The sequence below is a fragment of the Simochromis diagramma genome, unplaced genomic scaffold (assembly GCF_900408965.1).
Source record: "Simochromis diagramma unplaced genomic scaffold, fSimDia1.1 OVJJ01000717.1, whole genome shotgun sequence".
Taxonomy (NCBI): Eukaryota; Metazoa; Chordata; class Actinopteri; order Cichliformes; family Cichlidae; genus Simochromis; species Simochromis diagramma.
Window position 1 is genome coordinate 2,612,517 of NW_024387503.1, and position 21,245 is coordinate 2,633,761.

Below are 21,245 nucleotides of genomic sequence, written 5' to 3' on the forward strand. Positions count from 1 at the left end.
TACTGCACTGTAATGCTGCGTCCCATTTAGGCAGCATTTAGCAACGTTAAACTGTTGCGGCCCCGGGCCTGAATGCTGGGGCGGAGACACAAAGGGCCTGGGATGCATCGTGACCTCTGGCTCACCCTCTAACCCTGCACACACTGACATCCATTCATTCTGCCTTTATTTCTCCCTCTTCATCACCTCATTGTACTTTTTGTACAGCCCTGTCTTTCCTCCCGTCCTGATGCCTCTCCCTTACATTTGTCTTCTATTGATCATTAGGTGGTGTTGAGAAGAGAGGGGAGGTTTAATTAAGGAGCCAGACTGGTCTGTCAATTCTGCTCAGCGCTGCATGGAGTGCACTAGACCAAGCAATGGCTCTAATAGGGCTTCATACAGTAAACAACACGCACACCTGGACAGCAGCGGGCCCCAGGGAGGAACAGGAGAGCGCTGTGGTAGATAAAGAGAGTTTATCATCATAGGTGTGGCGCATGAGTGTGGAAGATTTCAAATGGTTAAAATGCCTGAAAATGAAAGAAGAATCAAAGAAGAGACGTTGGTTATTTTGCATTTTGGTTTAATTAATTGAGCCGTTTTTCACTGTGACTTGAATCTCACATGCCACATTACATGAAAATTGTAGCACTGACAGCAAAGTGAAGATTGCTTATCGGTGTGATCCAGCAGACAGTAGCAAACCTGACAATATTAGATAAAAAAAATCTTGTTATTATCCCTCATGAGGGCGCGCGAGAAAAATCAAATGCCTAGTCACAGTTCTGCGATTCTGAGCAGTGCTGACACAATTATTGCGACTGCTACGACTACTACTGATATGGAAAAAAAAAACCTGCGGGCAGGTTTTGTATGGCGCAGACACGAGTGGTTAATTTGTCTTGCTAGTCTTAAAATCTTCGTTGTATCACTGATTATAGTCAGATGACAAAAACTTGGTTGTTTATAAATGGAGACTGTAACATGGCGTTCACAGAGGGATGGGGAAATGAGCATAATGTGTATGAAAATCAAAAGAATGGGGATTTATAATACATAAGCATATACATGTTAGTTATTGCTGTATGCGTGTTTGTATGTGTGCATATAGTCCTTCTGACTGGCCCACTTGTTAAGCGGGTATGGACGAGGATTAGGGCCACTGGACAAAAAGGCGGGGTCCTTTGGATTTGAATTATTACTTAAAATTATTACTAAAAAACCCCAAAATATTATATATGCTATATGTGCTGCATAATGTTGACAGTACTGGAAACAAAAGAGCTTTGCTGAACTATATCATGAGCAAATATTTAATTATAACTTGCATTATTTTCTTTTTGCTAAACGGTCTGTTGGATATACTAATACTGACAAATCCAATATATCGATCTGGGTCTGATTACAGTGGCCCGAAACAGCGTTCATAATTAAGCCTAATGATTTTAGATGTGTGGATGAGAGAGTAGATTGCATAACTTTTTTTGGCATATTTGGACACAACAGCTTACACATATTATTAGAGTAACGGCTCAAGAAGTCCTTTCCTGCCCACAGCTGTGATATTGTCCTGTCTAAAATCTGAACGGACCACTTTGATTTAGAAAGCTGCTTTGTTGCGTCTAATGTTGCATTTTCTCTGGCGACGCCGCTGAATATTTTCCTTTAAGCTCCATGGTGACTTTTGTGAATGAAGCAGCAAAATAGGACAGTCCACAAAACAGCAAACGTTGTAGTGTGAGTCACAGTGGACGAATGTGTGGATTTTTACTTGACCACGTGCGTGTGTGCGCACTGCGCTCCATGCATGGGTGACAGGCTTGTGTGCATAGTTCTGCTCGCTTATGCTTCATCTCTGGCCCCGTGTTGGGGCCGATGATGATCCGCGGCTTTAATCGATAAAACTATCAAAACATCTCCTCCGCTGCCCTGTTGTTGACTCTGCGTGTCTCTTGTCTCCCCTCCAGAGAAAGTCAGTATGCTGTCGGCATTGATCGCTCCCTTCAAGTACATAAGCCCTGGGACCAGCAGCACAGAGGACGAGGACAGTTTAAGTAAGCTGCTGCGTCTTTTTCCTTCTCTCTGTCAGCGCACACGCTACCTCTCTCAGTGGCAGGCCTAATATGGAAATGATCTCTCTGTCGCCCCGCATAATTAATTATTTGGCAGATGAGCTCTTTGGTTACACACTGGTGTCAGCTTGCACGTTAAAATTCTGTATTCCTTTAAAAGCGAGCGATTAAATATTAAATCCGAGTGTTCATGATAATTAAGTCATTAGATAGGTAAATGCATGCCTGCATACGCTATCATCTAGACCTACAATCTGCCCACCAATGAATGGCTCCCATGCCACCATTAACATTCTTCTGGCAGGATCTGAACACCCTGTTTTTGTTCATTTCCCATCAGAAATGCAATACGCCACCACTACCCCTGTAACTAGGTTTGAAGAGCGTATCACAGCTGTTCAGACTTTGCTCTCACAGAGGATAAGAAGTGTGAAATAAAGCGGGCTGCAGACATTTCTCTCATCCTTTTCTCGGAATGCCTGCCACTCGACGAGATCCCCACCCCCTATTACAAATAGGATTGATGCTTTGCATTGGCCACGGGGACCAGTGTTTCCCCACTTGCGACACAGATTCAGAACTAATTTGGAGGCAGATTACAGGATGATTTGGCAGATAACATCGCCATTTTAGGGGATTTGTATTTGGGGTTTTAAAATACTTAAATATGATAGAGCCCCGTGGTATGAAGTGGGCTCGGCTCAGGGAGACGATTGCAGACGTGTTCATTACCATTTCATTGTGTATCGAGTGGCTCAATCTGCCTTGAGAGATTTTTCTTGATTCGTCTTGTTCAGTCAGGATAAACGTGCCTCTTTTCACTCTTGTGTTTTGACTATTTTCTTATCACTTGCAATGACATTGTTTTTCCTTTTATCGCAGGCACCAGCAGTGCAGAGGTGAAGGAAAACCGCAATATTGGTAACTTAGAGGATCGCTCCATAGGGCCCGGGGAGTGTCAGTCAACAAGAAGCGGGAGTTCTGGTCTGAAGAGGAAACGGCCACTGGAGGAAGACAATAACGGGCACCTGTGTCAACTCCGTCTGATCTATAAGAAACTGTCCTGGTCTGAGGCTCCAAAGAACGCGCTGGTGCAGCTGAATGAGCTGCGGCCCGGCCTGCAGTACCGGATGGTGTCTCAGACGGGCCCTGTCCACGCTCCCGTCTTCTCCATCGCTGTGGAAGTCAACGGGCTGACCTTTGAGGGCACAGGCCCCACGAAGAAGAAAGCCAAGATGAGGGCCGCAGAGCTGGCCCTCAAGTCCTTCATCCAGTTCCCCAATGCTCCTCAGGCCCACCTAGCCATGGGAAACATTTCAAACCCTTCAGCCGACTTCACCTCAGACCAGGCCGACTTCCCCGACACGCTCTTTAAGGAGTTTGAGTCTTCGTCGTGCTCCGACCGCCTCTCGCTCTGCAACTCGGAAACCGAAAGCGAGTTGCTTTCCAGCGAGCTGCTCAGACACGGGCGGTTGCTGCGCCACACCTTGGACCTGATGGTGCAGGCGCAGCAGAGGCTCGGTGGAATTGTCCAAGAGTCCGAGGCCCCTAAGAGCCCCATGGCTGTGCTCAATGAGCTGCGGCCGGGCTTGCGCTACGCCTGTCTTTCGGAGCGAGCCGAAGGCCGACGATTGCGCAGCTTTGTGATGGCTGTGCGTGTGGACGGGAGGATTTTTGAGGGCTACGGCCGCAGCAAGAAGCTGGCCAAGAATCAGGCAGCCCAGTATGCTCTTCAGGCCCTCTTCAACATCAGGACGGCCCCCGAGGGGAGAACAGGTCTCAAAGCCAGCAGGCAGAGTTGTCCTCATTTACCCCAGGTGAGTGCAGACACATCCCCAGCGCCTGTCTTTTGCTAAGCTTCTTTGGCAGACACTCCACTTCCGACAGGGGCCTGTAATGACCAAAACAGCAGGCGTGCGGTGAAAATCCAAACACCTTCCAACAAGTAATTAAGGAGGAAAGGAGATAGGAGCTAAAGAGAGCCCGATTCAAGCAGAAATAAAGAAATGTGTGAGCAAGCTGACATTTATCTGTTGTCCAAAATAGGTCTTACAGCAAAAGCTAAAGATGCGTCATTTTTTTTTGCACATCTGCTCATGGGTGTGTGCTCTGCGAAGCCTTCATCTAGGGTAAACAAATATCTGTTTGTTGGCCTGTTTAATAGAAAAGCATGTAAATGAAGCTAATTATTGTCCCCGTGCCTCTGACACATGAGAAATCTTTGTCACAAACCCAAATGAGGTTTTTTTCTCCTTTTTTTCGTCAGTCTTATGTGTTTGCAGAGCTGTAATTGGGTGAGTTTTGTAATTTTGCAAAATCTCCTGTTTCCTCATGTGTGGCATCACAGTGTCTACAAACATTAATTCAATCTGTTGCCCAAAGGAAATAGAAAAGCAAAGAGCAAATCGACAAACAAACCACTGAGACCAATCCCATGCTCATTTACCCAAATATGTAAATAGCAATCAGAGCGAGGAAACTAGTTTGTGAGAAACTTGAGGAAATTGGAGAGCCTAAAGACACGGTGGCTGGATCGGCTGGCACTTGTTGACAGCCATTTAAAACTCCATTGCAGCTGCAGGACTTTATCTCAAGTAAAACTGCCCTGAGTAGATAGTCACACTGATTTTCATTGTTTACTATTGTTTGCATAGCGAGGAACTCTGCAGCCAAGCTGTCCAGGTCACCCCAGCAGAAAGAACATGTAAAACCACCGTCTCGAGGTCTTGAATTGAAAAAATTAAGCTGTTCACATCCAAAGCGTCGTCTCCCTAAAGTCTTCCCTTGAAGACTTTTGTGTCGACACACAACGCGCCCTGTAGGGTATGTGTTGTGTTAATATTCTTCCCTAGCCTTGAAGAAATAAACTGGCAAAAGTGTCCTTCCCCAGAGCCCAACATCAACCCAACAAACCTGCACATGTTTGCCTGGGAGAAACTTTCTTTTTCTCCCCACTGCCACGGTGTCTAAAAGGATTTTAAGAGGATTTGCCGCACCCGTTTAGTTCCAGAAAGCACTCGCTTGTGGAATTTCTTGAAAGTCAGCTGTGCCGTCTGCCAGGCTCGAGAAACGTTTTATTTTCATTGGCGTTGAAGGACAAAGGCGTTAATATAATATTCATGCGTGCGTGAATAAACATGTGGCCAGGCGTGTGTTCATGGATATATAATGTGTTACATGTTGCGTAACCTTAATGCAAAGCCCTCCGGCTCTTATACGCTCTCACTATGTTCACATTTGAGTCAGTCTTCTTGCCAAACACTGATTGCACGGGCAGTGGTTGACTACACTGCAGATGTGACACGTAATGTGGGGGTGGTTGCCAGCTGTAGCCTGAGGGTAGAGCAAACGTTGTGGTGGTATGCCAAATTATGTTGTGCCAGCTCAGGCTGTTCTCTTTCTTCAGAATTCCCTTTAGCTACCTGTTGCAGAACACAGCTTTGATGCATAGATGTTTTCTGTGTATCATTAACCCTCATCCAGACTTTAGAAAAGCGTCAGAAAACCTAGTCATGGTTCATAACCCTTAACTAAGTTTACTGCCTAACCCTAACCCGAAACAGGACTGTGGTGACTTAGTTGTTGTTGGTAACCTTCTTCTCAGAGTTGTTGCATCCAGTTGCACGTGTATATTTTTAGATAAGGTCAAACTTGACATGCATAGATGAGAACAAGTGCAGCCAGTGGAAGTCTGCCTGACTGTATATAAAAGATGGACATAGCTCCAGTTTGTCGAGTTCTGTATTTTTGGCCGCTGCCGTCTGACTACATGACTGATATCATATGATAACTTGTCAGTTGCACCATTTGGCATCCATTCTAATCTAAATATGATGGTAATTTACACAATCAGCATTGGTTTGTTTTAAATAAGACTTGAAACTAGCCTTAAGAGAAGCAGCTTGTTAGGAAACTGTCTTCTTTGTATACTTCTCTTTGTAACCAGAGTGCAGTACATGCTTCCTGCTGGCCAATAGAAAAAGCACAGGTCTAAAGGGGAATTTGTTGTTTAGTGACGGTAGCCCACTGTGGCCCACTCTTGCTCGTGCTATTGTTGGTCAGTCAGAGTGAAGTTCACACAGAGCAAAGTGAAACCGAGTGTTAAAAACAACAGAAAGTGAACTATCTGTGCTATCTGCTATATTTTTAATCTTTAGTGTTTGTTTCACTGTTTGCCTGTTCCCAGTGAACTTTCTGTTGTTCTACTCTTTGTTCCCGCCCACTTGTCAAACAGTCAGCATTTGGCGTCCAGCCACACACAGTTGGGATTCTGGAGGACTGCATAGAAGCACATCTCTGGTGGGTGAAAGCCCTTCTATGCTCACTGTCTGAACAGAAACATGCACAGTATGCAGCATGAAGCGCTTCTCCACTGGCGTCATGTTTCAGACCCTAGACCTGAAACCCACGGGAACTAAAGCTAACCTGTTTCAGACTGAAGCTAACCTGAGAAGCTCTTTTAAGAGTCAGCATCATATAACTCAGGAGGACGGGGTATAGCATCAAGTTTTTAAAGCTGTGCTACATCAGGAACCTAACCCAAGTGCCCAATTACTGGTCATAGTATTGCCTCTACTTAAAAGCAGTGGGTCATCTTCATGGTAGCAAAGACTTTTGTGTTTTGAAAGACATCTTATAACAACTAATGTCTAGCACTGAGTGAAAGGAACAGTAAGAGACGTCCCCTTTTTCTTTTTGAAAAATGAATTTGGGAACACAAAGAAGTGACAACACTTAAATACAATGATTTTGGCAGTGAAACGAGCTGAAACTGAGCTGAAACTGAGCTGGTAACTCCAGAATGCGTCTAAATGAAATATTTAAACGCACCAGAACCACATGGTTCTGTATTCCTCTCAGACCTTTCCGTCTTCACGTAAATGTACTAAGGGATATAAGAGGGAGACTGACAAGGCCCGAATCTGAGTGCAGAACCACATACAACAGATTCTCTTGCAGTAACAGCCTGCACCGTCCTCCATCCCTCCCACACTCACGTGTCTGGGAACTCACTTTAACAATCACAGCAGAAATGAGGCATCGGGCCACTGTCTGCTTGGCATTAAAGAGCTATTTATCTTCCAGCGAGGACTTTCATTTTCCGTTCCTTCATTTAACCTTTATTTATCGAGGGAAATCAAACGAGAATGTATTCTGCCGAGATATCTCGCCTTATATTCGCTTCGCTCCTCTTACTCAGCGCTCAGAGACTCGGTACCATCGCAGGCTCGGGTTGAGAGCTAGCCGCCTTGCTCAACAGCACATTCACGGTCGCAGTTTAGGGAATGGGGGTATCCTTAACAGTTTAAGGATTTAAACATAGTAGTCTTCTTGTCTCAATTTAAGGAGCTGCACAAGAGGGTTGCAGAATTACATACGGCATTTCCTTCGAATATGTGAGAAAAGCAACAGAAAGTAACTAAACCGACTCTATATTTTTAATAAAATGTCGCGAAATATATGATTTCTATAACCCTGTACAAAAGGGCTTGTGCACTGCAGTGTTTTCTCATCATTTTATATTCAAATAGCAATATTTTTTAATCAGTTGTGCTGTGGTAACAATAGCAGTTGCTCTGGTTATCTTTAGGGAGTGTGTTTTTATAAAGGGTGGACCCTAAACCCAACCATAAATATAATAATAATAAAAGAGAAATATGAAGAAACAAGAGAAATAAGACTTGTTGTCTTTTCACTGAACTCTCTTCTCTCCTCATAGATTTTCTATACAGTCCCTGAACTCAAGGTTACATCAGCTTCTAGGAACATAATTGTTCATCTTCATTATTAATCAATCAGCAGGAAGTTGTTCTTGAATCCTATCCGCCGTGCTCGAGTTACAGGAAAATGTCTTTGCCTTATTACAGCCTGCAGAGTGAAGTGAGAAAGTGCTAGAATAATTCTGACACCCATTTTACCAAGTGGAATGATTACCCCACTGTTCAGGCCTTGATTGGCCACTTAATCTCCACTCGCCGTCACAACGCACTGCGGTGTTGCCAAGTCAACTGAGCCCGAGATTTGTGTGCAGCCGCGGGAAGGCTGGGAGTCAGCAGGTCCGCGTACGGGAAGGACAGTAGGGAGGTCAGTGGTCAGGATGCTGCGCTCTGCCACCTCGGATTAAGCTCCATTTGAATAGAGAAATCTGTTTAGTGGCAGGAGCGGCTGAAAATTTGGGTTAATGGATGAGCTGAGGCATGAAAAGCCTGCAGCTTTTCAAAAATTAAGTTCTTCTCTCTTTTGACTGCAAATAGCGTAACAGGATATTTTAATTGCTCGTCGCATTAGCCGAGATCAAATGTGACTGCAGTTTGTCTTTTATTTTCTTGCTTTTCAGCTTGATTTGATTTAGTTATCTGTAAGTGTGGAGCACCACAGATAGGGAAGGATACAGACTGGTCAAGTGGAGTCATTTCCCCGCCTCCCCCACGGCAAATTGAATATGATTTCAGACACGTGAAGGTGACCCCTGTCAGCCGTTGAGCCTCTCGCAGATTGTTTTCTTTGTCTAATCTCTCCCACTTCTAATCTGTCTCAATATAAACAGCTGTGACAGGCTGATCATTAATTAATATTGCCACAACAAATTAGCGACAGCGATCGCCCGGCCAAACACCCCGTCTAAGATAGAAATCCACCGATTTGTGCAGAGAGGAGGGGGGGAGAGGGAGAAGGTGTGAACAACACATTAGAGAGGAGTTGATTAACAGCTTTGGGGACCTTGCAGATAGTGTTACTGCCTCAGCATGTGGACAGCGTAGTGACAGCCACAGCAGCAGACTGTACTCGCTCTGTGATTATCGCCACAAGTGGCACAGTGCAAACAGCCTGATAAAACATCTGCATTTATCACTGCCTACTGATTCAGATTAGATGTCTTTCACAGTTGCAGGGTGTTTATTCGAGAAAGTGTACAAGCGTCATCAGGCGTCGTCCAGCAAATGTTTCGTTTAAGTTTATCAAAATGAGCTAATCTGCAGTATGAAGGCTCAGACAAAGGGTGAAAAATACCAGCTTAATGTCATTTGTTTTTTCGAGTTTTTGGTGATTTTATTTTTGCTGTACTTTAAAGACAAGCAAACATTATTTTATCATAAAAATAACTCATTTATGATCTTTATGATGATATTTAGCCAGTGCAGAAAAACAGATGAGTGAGTTTTCAACAGGATGATGGCCGTCCACAAGGCAATACCAATATTTTCTGATATATTGGACTATTGTCCATATCACGTTAGTTGCAGCTATTTCAAAATGTGGTAAAAATAACAAATGGACTGCTTCTATCTAATCCAATGCTTCTCTTGTTTTGCTGCTACTTCTGCTCCCTTTTGGAGTCGTCACACTGCCTCAGCTGCCTCAGCCTAGCTTCCTTCTATCTTCCATCCTCTCCACATGTCCAAACCATCTCATCGTTGCCTCTCTAGCTTTGTCTGCAAACTGCTCAACCTGAGCTTGTCCCTCTGATTTACTCATTTCTAATCCTGTCCGTCCAAGTCGATCCAAATTAAAAATCTTAGCATCTTTAACTCTTCCACCTCCAGCAAGAAAACGAAAGAGGTCATAGAGGTTTAAAGGAGAAGTATATAGAAGAAATGATGAAGCTAGTACCCAAACTGTCACGTTCATCTGAGTTTCCTAATTTAGCTTTAAACTATGTGCTCACTGTGACTCTGTGCACACAGTTTTGTCATGTAGTGATGGCTCATAAGGCGGTTTTAAGGTTTTACCTCTATTGTCAGAGCTGAATGCATGATACCATGCAGCTATCGTGGGCTTTGAATGTCATGCTAGTTTAGGGTTTTTTTGATTTCCTTGAAATCTCCTTTTTCCAGGGTGGAATGATTGTACAACATCTTTAACAACTTTGTGCACACGTTTGATATTACTTTGGATTTTCTCTAATTCACAAAGGGTTAAAAGTACACATGCACCCCCTACACCTTCTCCTTCTTAGATCTTCACTGAGTTGTGAAATGTATGTGAATAATATGTATGTTGTATACCTTTGATTAAAGAAAATCCCAAATAAATTCAAACCTGTGGACCAAATTCTTGTTTTTTAAAGTCGTTAAAGATGTTTCCTGTATGATCATTCCACCTGGGAAAAACAACAATTTAAAGAAATAATTAAAAGCCTAAATTACCACAATCTTCATGCACATGAAGAGTGTGTTAACTTCAGACTTCTCTAAGGATTTGCTTTTATGCACGTCTTGAGGCTGCAATCGAAAAGCCTATTCAGATGCTAAAAGACCCATTTTATTAAATGTGCAAATCCTGATGATATTTGAAATAATATGACGAAAAAGTCACAGTACTCGTAGAATCACCATCATTAGACTGACGTAGAGACATTTTTTACAAAATAAAAGTTTAAGAAAGTTTTAAACTGATCTCTGAACATCGAGAAACTACAGAATAGAAAGAAGCTTAAATTTAAAGGAGTCCAGTCACGTAGACCAGTGTTTCCCAACCACTGTCCCGTGGCACATAGGTGTGCCGTGAGAAATGATCAGGCATGCCGTGGAAGATTATCTGGACCTGATTAGCACTCTCAGCGATCTGCGTAAGTAACGAGCAGAACAATTACATTCTCTTCCACTAGAGGGCAGTACAACTACCTGCTCTAACTAAATGGGTTGCCAACTGCCAGTAAAACAGAAGAAATTACATAATAGTCATGCTATGAGACAACAGGTAATAGCTACAGATAAATATCTGAAAAGAAAAAAGAAGTCAGTCTGAGCTGAGTCCTGAGTCTAACCCAGGTAAAGGTCCTAGCAAGAGTAGTGGTCAGAAGAAAGCAAAAAAGGTACACTGGGGACAAACCGAGTCAATTCCACTATATCTGGTGCGCAGGGAAAAATTATCAGTGTGGTTTTTGTGACATTTTTGTTTGGTGATTTTTCTAATGTGAAATATGTGCCGTGGCTCCAAAAGGTTGGGAAACACTGTCTTAGACTACCATGGACGGGATACCTCAGAAATTCCACAGACAACAGAATAAAACCTTTTCTATTCTACTCTACTGAAACATTTATAGAAGAGAAAACTTGCTAGATGCTGTTACTGTTACTGTTTTCTAGAACCTCACAGATAACTGTAAGTCTTTAAAAACACATTTTAAAGACACCTCATGAAGAGTTCTGGTTACAGAGGATCAAGTATTGTTTGTCTCTGTTGCTCTTATTATTTTGCTCTCACATAAAGCATTAATTTCTGTTGTATGTATCATTAGAAATCATTTCTTTTAAACTCTACATATGTAGATCATATGGCAATAACCTGAGTATAATACTGTCAGGGCATAAACTATGCACATTGCCATGAACTCCATGGAGCAGTAGTTCTTGTTGTGTTTTAAACCAAATTTGAGCTTAAACTGCTGTAAAGCAGATCTGACCCTATGCACTTCCACAAGGTGTCTCATTACAATTTGTCATATGAGTGCAAAAAGCTGCTTTCTGCTTTTAGACTGTCTGCGTGCCCTTTTACCAACCACTTAGCTCATCATTTGGTATTTAAAGAAAAAGCAGCAAGGGAGAGTGGAGATTTGTGTGTGAAATTACCAAACAATAATGTTCCCCCATCTGAATGTGAGCCCCTGTACGTGGAAAGGTTAGAATCATCCCAATCTGCCTAATATGTATGCAAAATATGACCTATGAGGCTGCAGGCTGTTCAATCTAATGTACCGCGTCAGCATGCAGCTTTGAGGGAAAATCCCTTAGCAGGGAAGAATTGAAATGGGGTTGGTCGGGTCAAGTCACCTCGCACATACAGTAAAACACCCCTGTAATCTATTCCAAAGAAGCGTGGCGCTGCTGTGTGCACCTCCGCTTGCCCTACAGTATCCTGAGTCGCTGCTACCAAGTCTTCATTCTTTGTGACAATCCTCCAGTCCTCGCTTTCCTCCATTCTCCCTCCTCCTTTTCCCTGCACAGCCCATAGCTGTGAGCCAGAGCACGGCTATAATCATTTCTGAGGAACCTCTCACACTTCATTAAAAGCATAATCAAGTTCATTACAATTTCATAGGCGTTCAGGTAGCAAATGGCTTCTGATAAATCACGACTATTGGTCCTGTGTGGCTGGCATGTGTAGGTTTATCTCTGGTTCTCAGGCAGGGGGAGACGGGTAGAGGAGGGAGGAGGTGAGGGGTCTGTATGTCTGGCCTTTAAATGACCTTCCAGCTTGGAGCAGTGGACCGTTCTGTCATACGCGCTGAACGGCGACACGTGAACGGCCAACATTAGCATGCATGGCGGCTGGGAGATGTAATTTCTCATGAAGCCAGTGGGGTAACGTACAGTGAGGAGATCAACAGATGCAGCATCAAAGGATCGTGTAAAAACTCCCCGACACTGAGTGATTCGTGTCAATCTGAGCTGGCGTGGATGGTGATGTGTGACATCTAATAATCTACAGTATACTAACTTCCACGTCCTCGGGCCTCGGCCATAATCAGAGTGACTGTGCATTAGCAGGTTTAGCTGGGACGGTGCGCTCATTATTTTAAGACCCAGAGACTGTGTAGCGAGGATGTTTCTGATTGGTTACAAACATCACTACTATTCCTAACATGTGTATTGCAGAAATCACCAGGACATCTTTGTCTTACTCAGTACCCACTTGTGCACTTACTTTATTAGTTGTTTCTCGAAAACAAGATGGCGAACAATAACACTGCAAATACATTGTTGTGAACACGGGGACTCGAGAACAGCTGTTGTTGTTTTTTCTGAGGCGCTTGCTCTCAGCTCGTTCTCAGGGTAAAGCTAAGCAGTGGAAGAACTGCTAAACTGCTGCTGTAAATACAGTGTTCAGACTTGACCCTTCCTTCATGACTCAAAGAGCCGTGATGGTCGAGCAAGCTAGAGGAGTGAATGAGGAGAGGGAGGGAAAAAGCAATGAATCATTGTTGTAGAGCACAAACACCTCGTTCGTATCAGAGACTTGACACTTCTTATAGTCCAGTCTGTCTGTGATCTATTTTTACTTTCTGCTGGGAAAAATGTTGCACCACATTTATGTGAGAACGTTACTGATTTTGCAAATAAAATGCACAGTTTCTAAAATATTATGCTTTATTCCATGTTAAACTACCTAAACGTATAGGAGCAAAGTGTAGCTGCTGCTGTAAAATTGTTACGTTTATTTTTTCATGTGTAAATCATTAAAAAAACATTTAAAATGTGTCAGTTTTCTTTCTTTTTTTTCTTCTTAAAGTTTGAGGTTTGTACTGTCATGTGATAGTGAGCTCTAGGGAAACAGTTACTTACAGACAAACAAGCAACTGATTATTCGTTGGTACAGGATCATCCTGGAATAATTGTCCTGGAATAATGTCAATTTGAATGTATTTTTATTATTTGAATATAAAGAAGAGAAAAAAGCAGCTCGAACTGGAAGGGAAGTTCAGACAGACTGTGGGATGCAGGATTCAGCACATGTGGGAGAGACCGCCGTTAAACTTTAATAATCTGTAGTACATGCTACAATATCTGTCAGTCTGACACAAATAGAGAATTGAACAAGAGGAAAAAAATATAATCGGAAAAACGCAGGGAGCTGTTTTTTTTCACAGAGCTATTAACCCGTTACTATAATCTATTTGCAGCTATGTGTGTCATAGTTTTTAACATCATATCAGCTTACCTTCTGCACCATAATAATCTAGATATTGTCTAGAAAATAGTCTTGAGTGTGACATGTGTGTGTTTGTTCAAATAATAGAATCAGCCCTGGGACCAAAACAAAATGTCCAAAATATTGTTGCTGCAGAAAATGACAGACATCCCTTGACAGTGATTGTCCCTCGTCGACTACTCACACGCCTGGATGGTCACTGGGACCCTCTGGGCCTCCTAAATCTCCGTAGATGTTTTCCCGAGTGGTTTTCCAAACTCTGTTCCATAGTTTACTCGTGCTGTTGCCGTGGTCTGCTTGAGTTTACGGTGGATGCACCTCCTGTTATGTTAACATGCTCAGCTGTGCAATAGATTTTGAATGCTTCGACTCAACGATAAAGTGTAATGAAAATGTAATTAAACAGCAATATAATAATAATAAACACACTATTCGCCAAACTGCAACCTCCAGGGCTAATGATGAAGCCAAAGCAGAAGTGCCAAACATTGCAGTTCCTCTAGTGGCCACTTGAGGCTGCTGTCAAAGGTGAGTCAATCCACATGCACTCCCATTTTAAAACCCCCAACTTTACAGCTTTACAAAGCATCTATGCAGCAGGTACAAAGTGGTTTTGGCCTCTATGCACAGTTTTCCTCTTAATAACAACCTTTAAAAAAAAAGTGTTTATCCTGGACTTTGTATTTGGCTGATTTGTTTGACAGGTGTTCTGGCTTCTGTCAGACCCTGAGTTAATAAACCAGACTCCACTGTGTTTGGGCTGTTGGTGCCTTTCAGAGCATTTTTAAATGAATTATCTGACATGTGTTATAGCTCGCTGTGCGGTACAGACCATCCAAGAAGGCTGTAATCCAGTTTCAGTGAGTGAAATTCTAGCGTTTCATTAATCAGTTGGCAAACAGCGGCTGATTTCTGTGCCTGTGTACCATACCTGTGCAGTTTATGGACACAACTTCCTGACCATATGATAACTGTCCAATCCACCTTGTCCACTTTTGGTTCCCACAAAACAAGGTACTGGTGGCAGCGACCATCTTTTATGCTGTCCATTGTATTTACATGTTCACATGTCGTCATTCTCTCACTTAATCCTAAATGGTTCATTATTATGACTATTTGCTTATGATTTTATGCAACATATAAGACCAAAGGTAGGAGTCAGTTAGATTATCTTAGCATAAAGATGGTAAAACAGCTCGAGTGGTTCTGGTCAATGTTTTGATCATCATTTCCAGAAGTCCCCAACCATTTCGATTACTATTGTAAACATATAACTTTGCATTAGTATTAGTCTGCTGCTACACCTTCATAATTAATAAATAAGGCCATAAAAGAGTTTGGGAAGAGCATAATTAGTAGAATACTGTCAAAAAGTGTAGAAAGAGTCATGCATTTGTTTTTCTTGACTAAAAGTGTGTGCGGGGAGGGAGCAAAAGCAAAACATCTGTTACCTGTGCCCTGCTCTTTGGGACTGTAATGTGCCTCTCATGGGGAAGACAAAATAGGAGAGGCTGGAATGAGGTATGACAATGCGTGTATGTGGTGAAGGAGGGGTAAAAACCGAGCTGGCAGGGGGAAAGGATGAGAGGGAGGCAGTGGGGGTGTGGGAGGTGAGAATGGATGGAGTGCAGTGGGGGGAAAGAGAGAAAAACCTCAGCGGAACAAAAGACCTTCAGGATTAATTAGGCGTCAGATTGGTTGCAGGGCACAGTGGGGGGAGAAAGGGAGAGAGTGGGTGAGAGATGGGGGGGGAGAAAGAAAGAGTTTAGCATTCTGGGAAGACCTCATGTCCTCAGACCTCATATTTCAGCCTGTCTGCCCACGAGTATACAACAGCCAGCTAGTTAAGGCCTGCGCTGTGCCTGGAACCACTGTCCACTGAGTTATGGATGGAGCCCCTGCTCCATCTTCATGTATTTTTATGTTATCCCCCTGGGCAATAAGAGGAAACACAGAGGTCATATATGTTCCTCATAATGTTTACATGATGGGTTGCACAGCCCCGTGTTAGAATGTGTGGATATTTTAAATGTAACCAGGTGTGCATGTGTGCGCGTGTGAAATTGCAGGGGGAAAGGTGAAGCATTATTCACTCCATATAGCAGCATTTCTTTCTGCCCCTTTGCGATAGCTGAGCCCTGCCAGATTAGCAAAGTATGAATACGCAAAATAAAGGCGGCTGAACTCTTACTGAACTTCATACTTTCTCTGCTATCATCAAATGGCTCTTTTCTTCCTCCCTTTTTTCATAACAATTGCTTTTAGAAATGCTGAACTGCTGATTCGAGTCACAGACGTCACCTCTAAATTTGTGAGGCGGCCTGTTAATACCAGCTTCCATTGTCATTGTCACAGAGGGATGTTTCGGGGGCGACCTTTGATGGCACTTCCTCCCCTCCGATACAGGAAGCGCTGAACTCTGCATACAGATGACAGACAGGGTTGCCGTGAGTCATAACATCTTTGCCCGATTCATCTCCCCGTAAAGCACTTAGCAGATCAAATACGAGCCATTCTGGAGGCTAGAGCAAATCATGCCCTTACAACATTTGTACCAATCATTCGCACTATCACAGAGGTGGATTGTACAGCTTCAACATATCTCAGCGGTGTGAACTTTCGAACAAAGTCTTCTGGCTAGATGGGCTGATCAGCCATTCGATTGGCTGCACAGTAGAGTGATAAAGCTTTGACAGATTGCGTTATACAGAAACAAAATCCATGGCTCACAGCATGAATAGTTATCATATACTTTAGTCAGGAGCTGAAAGGGAAAGTTTAAAGCTTTTAGTCTGAGAAAAACTTTGCCTTTGCTGCACTTATCCATCACATTGGCTAAAAAAGGATGAAAAACTAATAGCACTCGCATACTTGTCCTCAAGTTGCATAAAACTTTAAGAAAGCGCACACTCTGACTTTTAATACTTTCCTACCCTTTAGCACCTGGTAGTACGTCAGCAGGTACATAACAAATCCATTCTCGTTGCCCTGTCTCTTGTCTCTGCATCCTGGCTGTATTTCAGGGCCTCTATTGCAGGATGATGAACACGCACCACTCCTGCTGATGGAGAAATGAAACGCCACGGTTGCCGGCAGATGCATATGGTTTGACTCGGAGAGCTTTTAGCACAAAAGCGATAAACAAAAAAATGGCTTAGCTTAAAGCAGCGGTGCCATATGATGTGACATCCTTCTTTTTGAGAATGATTCACCTCAGCTCACATGCTTGAAGAGGCATGCATGCTGACAGCTTCCTGCATCTTGCTTTATCACCTTTATTATCACTTTTCTGCACTCCCTCCTGCTTTAAGAATTGTAAAATATTATTACTTCTCTTTTTATCATCAATGATGAGTTCTGGACACATTTTTTAGAACCCTTTAAGAAAAAGTAGTAATACCACAATATGAAAAAAAACCCACTACACCATCCATCCTCTTCCGTTTATCCTTATCAGGGTTGCAGATGGAGTCTCTGTCAGCTACTATATACCAAGAGGTGTTATTGTGCAGAAAAATGTTATATGGGTCAGAATTAATACAGATATTTAAGGCTGAGATCATCTGAAATATTAAATTCTGTTAGATCTACAGTAATGCATCATATTTAGTAGCATAAGTCTGTAGTCTGGCTGTCCTGTGGAGATCGCTTCAAATATATATTTGTAATGAGCTCAGAACAATGGGCCTATGCATTAAAAAAGAAAAGAAAGAAAAAAGGCTGCCGACCTCTTAACTTGTCCAGCTCAAGCCATTGCTAACAGGACGTGGACTCGTCCCTGAAACTGAGAGACGCTACAGATGGCAGTGGATTCAGAGGCAAGCTTCAAGAAACAATAGCCAGCTGTGGCCACAAGATGGCAGTAATTTGAAGAATAGCGCAACAGGCACTAAGAAAAGCTTCAGTGACATAACAACACTGAAATACAAAGAGAGGGATCGGTTTAATTTTAGTTTATATTGATGTCGATATTTATTTCACTGGAGAAGCAATGATCGCCTTGCTTGCCCGGCAGAATCTTGCTGGTAGCCGTACACCAGACAGGCTATAACAGCGAACTTGTTAAAAACAGTAAAAGCACCGACACAAAGGGAGAAAAATGGATAAAAGGGAAATAATATGAAGGACTGGATGGATTTTAGCATGCTTGTGCTTGAACACTCCTGCACATTGTTCCAAATAAAATAATATGTGTTACACCGTTGCTATCTCAGCTACACTGGCTTCCTATTGAATTCAGAGTCCATTTTAAGATCCTGGTCTTGACTTATAGAGCTTTGCATGGACTGGCACCAGCCTACATCTCTGGTATGCTACAGCCCATTGCCCTAGCAGGTCCCTGAGGTCATCTGAGCAGGGCTTACTTGTTATGAAACAAACTAAGATGAGAACTAAGGGTGACAGAGCTTGTGCCACTGTGGCCCTGTGGATTTTCATGGCATATTCTGCACCATTTGTTTGAAGCCAGCTCACCTCCTGCAACCACTTTTCTGAGAATACGCGCTTCTTTTGTGGTTCGGACTCCTTCTGACATTTCTTTGGAGGTGGAGGAACACCAAAGTAACTGCTTACAGGAGCTTGCTTCTTCAACATCTTTAAGCGCTCTAAACAAATGTCTGTCCTCCTCCAGAGAATCTTATGTAAGCAAACACGCTTTGCAACTTCTTATCTGGTGCGCGTCTTTTATTTTGACAGCGAATGCGCACCTGCGGACCACTTATGTGCACCCCTGTATGTGAATAAAAAGAAAACTATTTATTTATTTAAAATATAGTGTAGGCTAATGTTTTAGCAGTGCTCAGAGCCTTTCACTGTAGAGTTTAAAAAGAAGCAACGTTATTAATAAAGTTGTCACATGCTACAACATAGAAATAGAAATCTGTTTTTCCTAAGAAATAGTAAAGCTACTGCACTTGGTTAGAAACACAGCACAAGGGCCACCCGGCACATCTCATTATGTTATGTTGTAGTAATAAATACATGTCAGAGAATTGCAACAGAGACCAACACAGCAACATGACTTGCTTATCTGAGAAAAGCTCATTCTGACTGTTAAATATATTCTAATGTGATAATTTAACCAATATGGGCATAAAAAAAATGAAAAATACCTTCAAAAAATTTAAATGTTTCCCTTTTTTTGTGTTTCAGTGTTGCCCTCCACTGTGTTATATTTCCTCTAACTTTTAATAGACATTTTACATTTTCCCCCACTATTGCTTTGCTGTCATCCAGGGACACGTATATATGCACTATACATCCTCTGCACCCCTTACTCGTTTCTCCCACCTTCTTTCTTGTTTTGCTTCCCTTACAACAACCCCCCGTGTCAAGCACCGTCTCCTCTGAACCACTTTATAGAAACACAGTTACAGCTTTGGCTTGTTTAGATGTGGCAGCTACTTCCCACAAAGAGCCCGACTCTCCAGCATAGCTGACATTCGGTGCTTTCTCTCAGTACTGTTAACATAACCGCCGGTTGAGCTTGAAGCTTTTACGTTTTGTGAAGGTAGAGAAACGGTGATCTCGCCGTCTAAAGGTGAAACGCTCATTTGACTCCATTTCTTTTCATGCTCAAGCTTCACCTTGACTCCCTTACACATCAACAACACAAGTTGCATAAGCTGCAGGGAGGACAAAGAGCATTTAAATCGAGGAATAAAGAAAATAGCTTGTTAACTCTCCTGTGCAGCATCTGGAAGCTTGACACGCATTCATTAGAAAGAGTGTCTAATGCATCAGAGTTCAGAGCGGTAGTGTGTAATTTAACACTTTCAAAAGGAAGCATAGGCTTAAAAGTAAAACACACACAATAGGTATAGCACTTCAATGTTCTTTGCTGTTTTTTTTCCTCCTCAGTTCGATATTGACTCTCCTTTCAGTCTATTGTCATGCCTTTCCCGCTCTCTCTGTTGGCCTTCTGCAGGAGCTTATGAACGCTGTGTATGCACACGACTCGTGTGTGTGTGTGTGTGTGCGTGCACTTGAAAGGTCTGGTGGAAAGGAAAGAAAAGGTGACAAAAGAGAGCATGTGCATTTGTTACAGTCTATCTGGTGTTCTGCTTACTCTGCAAACGCCACCTGATGGATTTTTAGTAAATGTTAAAAGAGCAGGGGCCACAGACTGATTTCTCTGGCACGCTCAAAAGGCTTTCTCATGCGGTTATTTGCATTCATTTCATCCGCAGGCAGTGAAGTGCATATTATATTGTGTCGCCCCAGCTCTGTGTTTGTGTGTGTGCGCGAACGTAGCGCTTGGCGGTGAGAAGGATCATGCACTGTTTAAGCCTCTTCTGTCAGAGGATGTTTGTTAGAACCCACATTCATCAGTGCAGAAAAGAGCAGCGCTGTTTTCTCCAAAGGGCAGGTGTAAACATATAGCCACTGTCTTGAGGATAAACATACTGTATCACTGCTGGGTGAAAACCTCACATCTCTGAAATGTCAGCTGAACAGCTCTGTTTGACATACATGCATTCAGTCTGCTGAAAGTAGGTCCTCCACAGAGGAATGGTTCGGTCCCTGCTGAAACGGACAATCAGTGAATTTTTGTTTGATGTGCTCTCACACAATGCACCAGACAGCGCACAGGGTCGCCGTGCACAACCCTGCATTCAGAGGGAAGCTGACCAGCTCGGATCTAAGGACAGTCTCAAAGGTTTTCAATGGTTTATGTATTTATTTTGTGTCAGTCACAATCTTGATCAATGTTTTAGACCAACATTTGCTTTTATCTGGGCCTCTTCTCACATTATGTATAAACCTTGCATTCTTCTAGAAAAATTAGTTCACCTCTGTGTTTTAAATTTCTTGTCCTATTTCTACAGCCACAGCTTTTATATAACTTCAGCATGATGGGTTCAAGCTGTTTAATAGAAATTGTGTTAAACGTGTAATTAATAGAAGAAAAAAAACTACCATGGGGGAAATAAAATCTAAGCAAAACCATGTCCGGCAAAAAGAAAATAGGCCTTGCATGACATGTTCGTTTGTTTTTATCCTCATTTGTAATCTAATTCAGCAGTCCCCAACCTTTTTTGCGCCACGGACCGGTTTATGCCTGACAATATTTTCATGGACCGGCCTTTAAGGTGTCAACAAAACAAAATAAAACTAGTACCGGTGCCGAAAAAAAGAAAATGTATTCATAACACACGTGAAAAGTCCAAGGAAAACCGAGTAAACGATAAAAACGATAACAAAATAACGCTGAAAACCGATAAAAACCCTGAAAACTATACATTTCACACCTGAGCCTCAACTCTCGCAGCCCGGTACCAAACGACTCACGGACCGGTACCGGTCCAAGGCCCGGGGGTTAGGGACCGCTGATCTAATTCGTGAAAAATTGGCAAACCAGTCACAAATCCAAATAGTTTAACTAACTCAAAACATCCATGCATGCATTAAAATTGTGCTTATCCAAAGTCGGGTAAAGATTAGTTTGTACTTCTGCACTGGTTGTGTAGGTGTGTAGGGGTTGCTGTTGTTGTTTACATATTTTTTCTGGAAGTTCTGGTCTTCAAGCAGTTGCAGTGT

At 42.7% G+C, this 21,245-nt stretch overlaps 1 protein-coding gene across 2 annotated transcripts in view; it reads left to right on the forward strand.

Moving 5' to 3' along the window:
• adarb2 (adenosine deaminase RNA specific B2 (inactive)) overlaps positions 1-21,245 on the forward strand; it is a 212,361-nt gene that overhangs the window by 132,456 nt on the left and 58,660 nt on the right. For both annotated transcript variants that reach the window (XM_040018694.1, XM_040018695.1), the window contains 2 exons: positions 1,950-2,036; positions 2,937-3,871. In XM_040018694.1, coding sequence (XP_039874628.1) covers positions 1,950-2,036; positions 2,937-3,871 — 1,022 coding nt within the window. The remainder of the gene's footprint in view (positions 1-1,949; positions 2,037-2,936; positions 3,872-21,245) is intronic.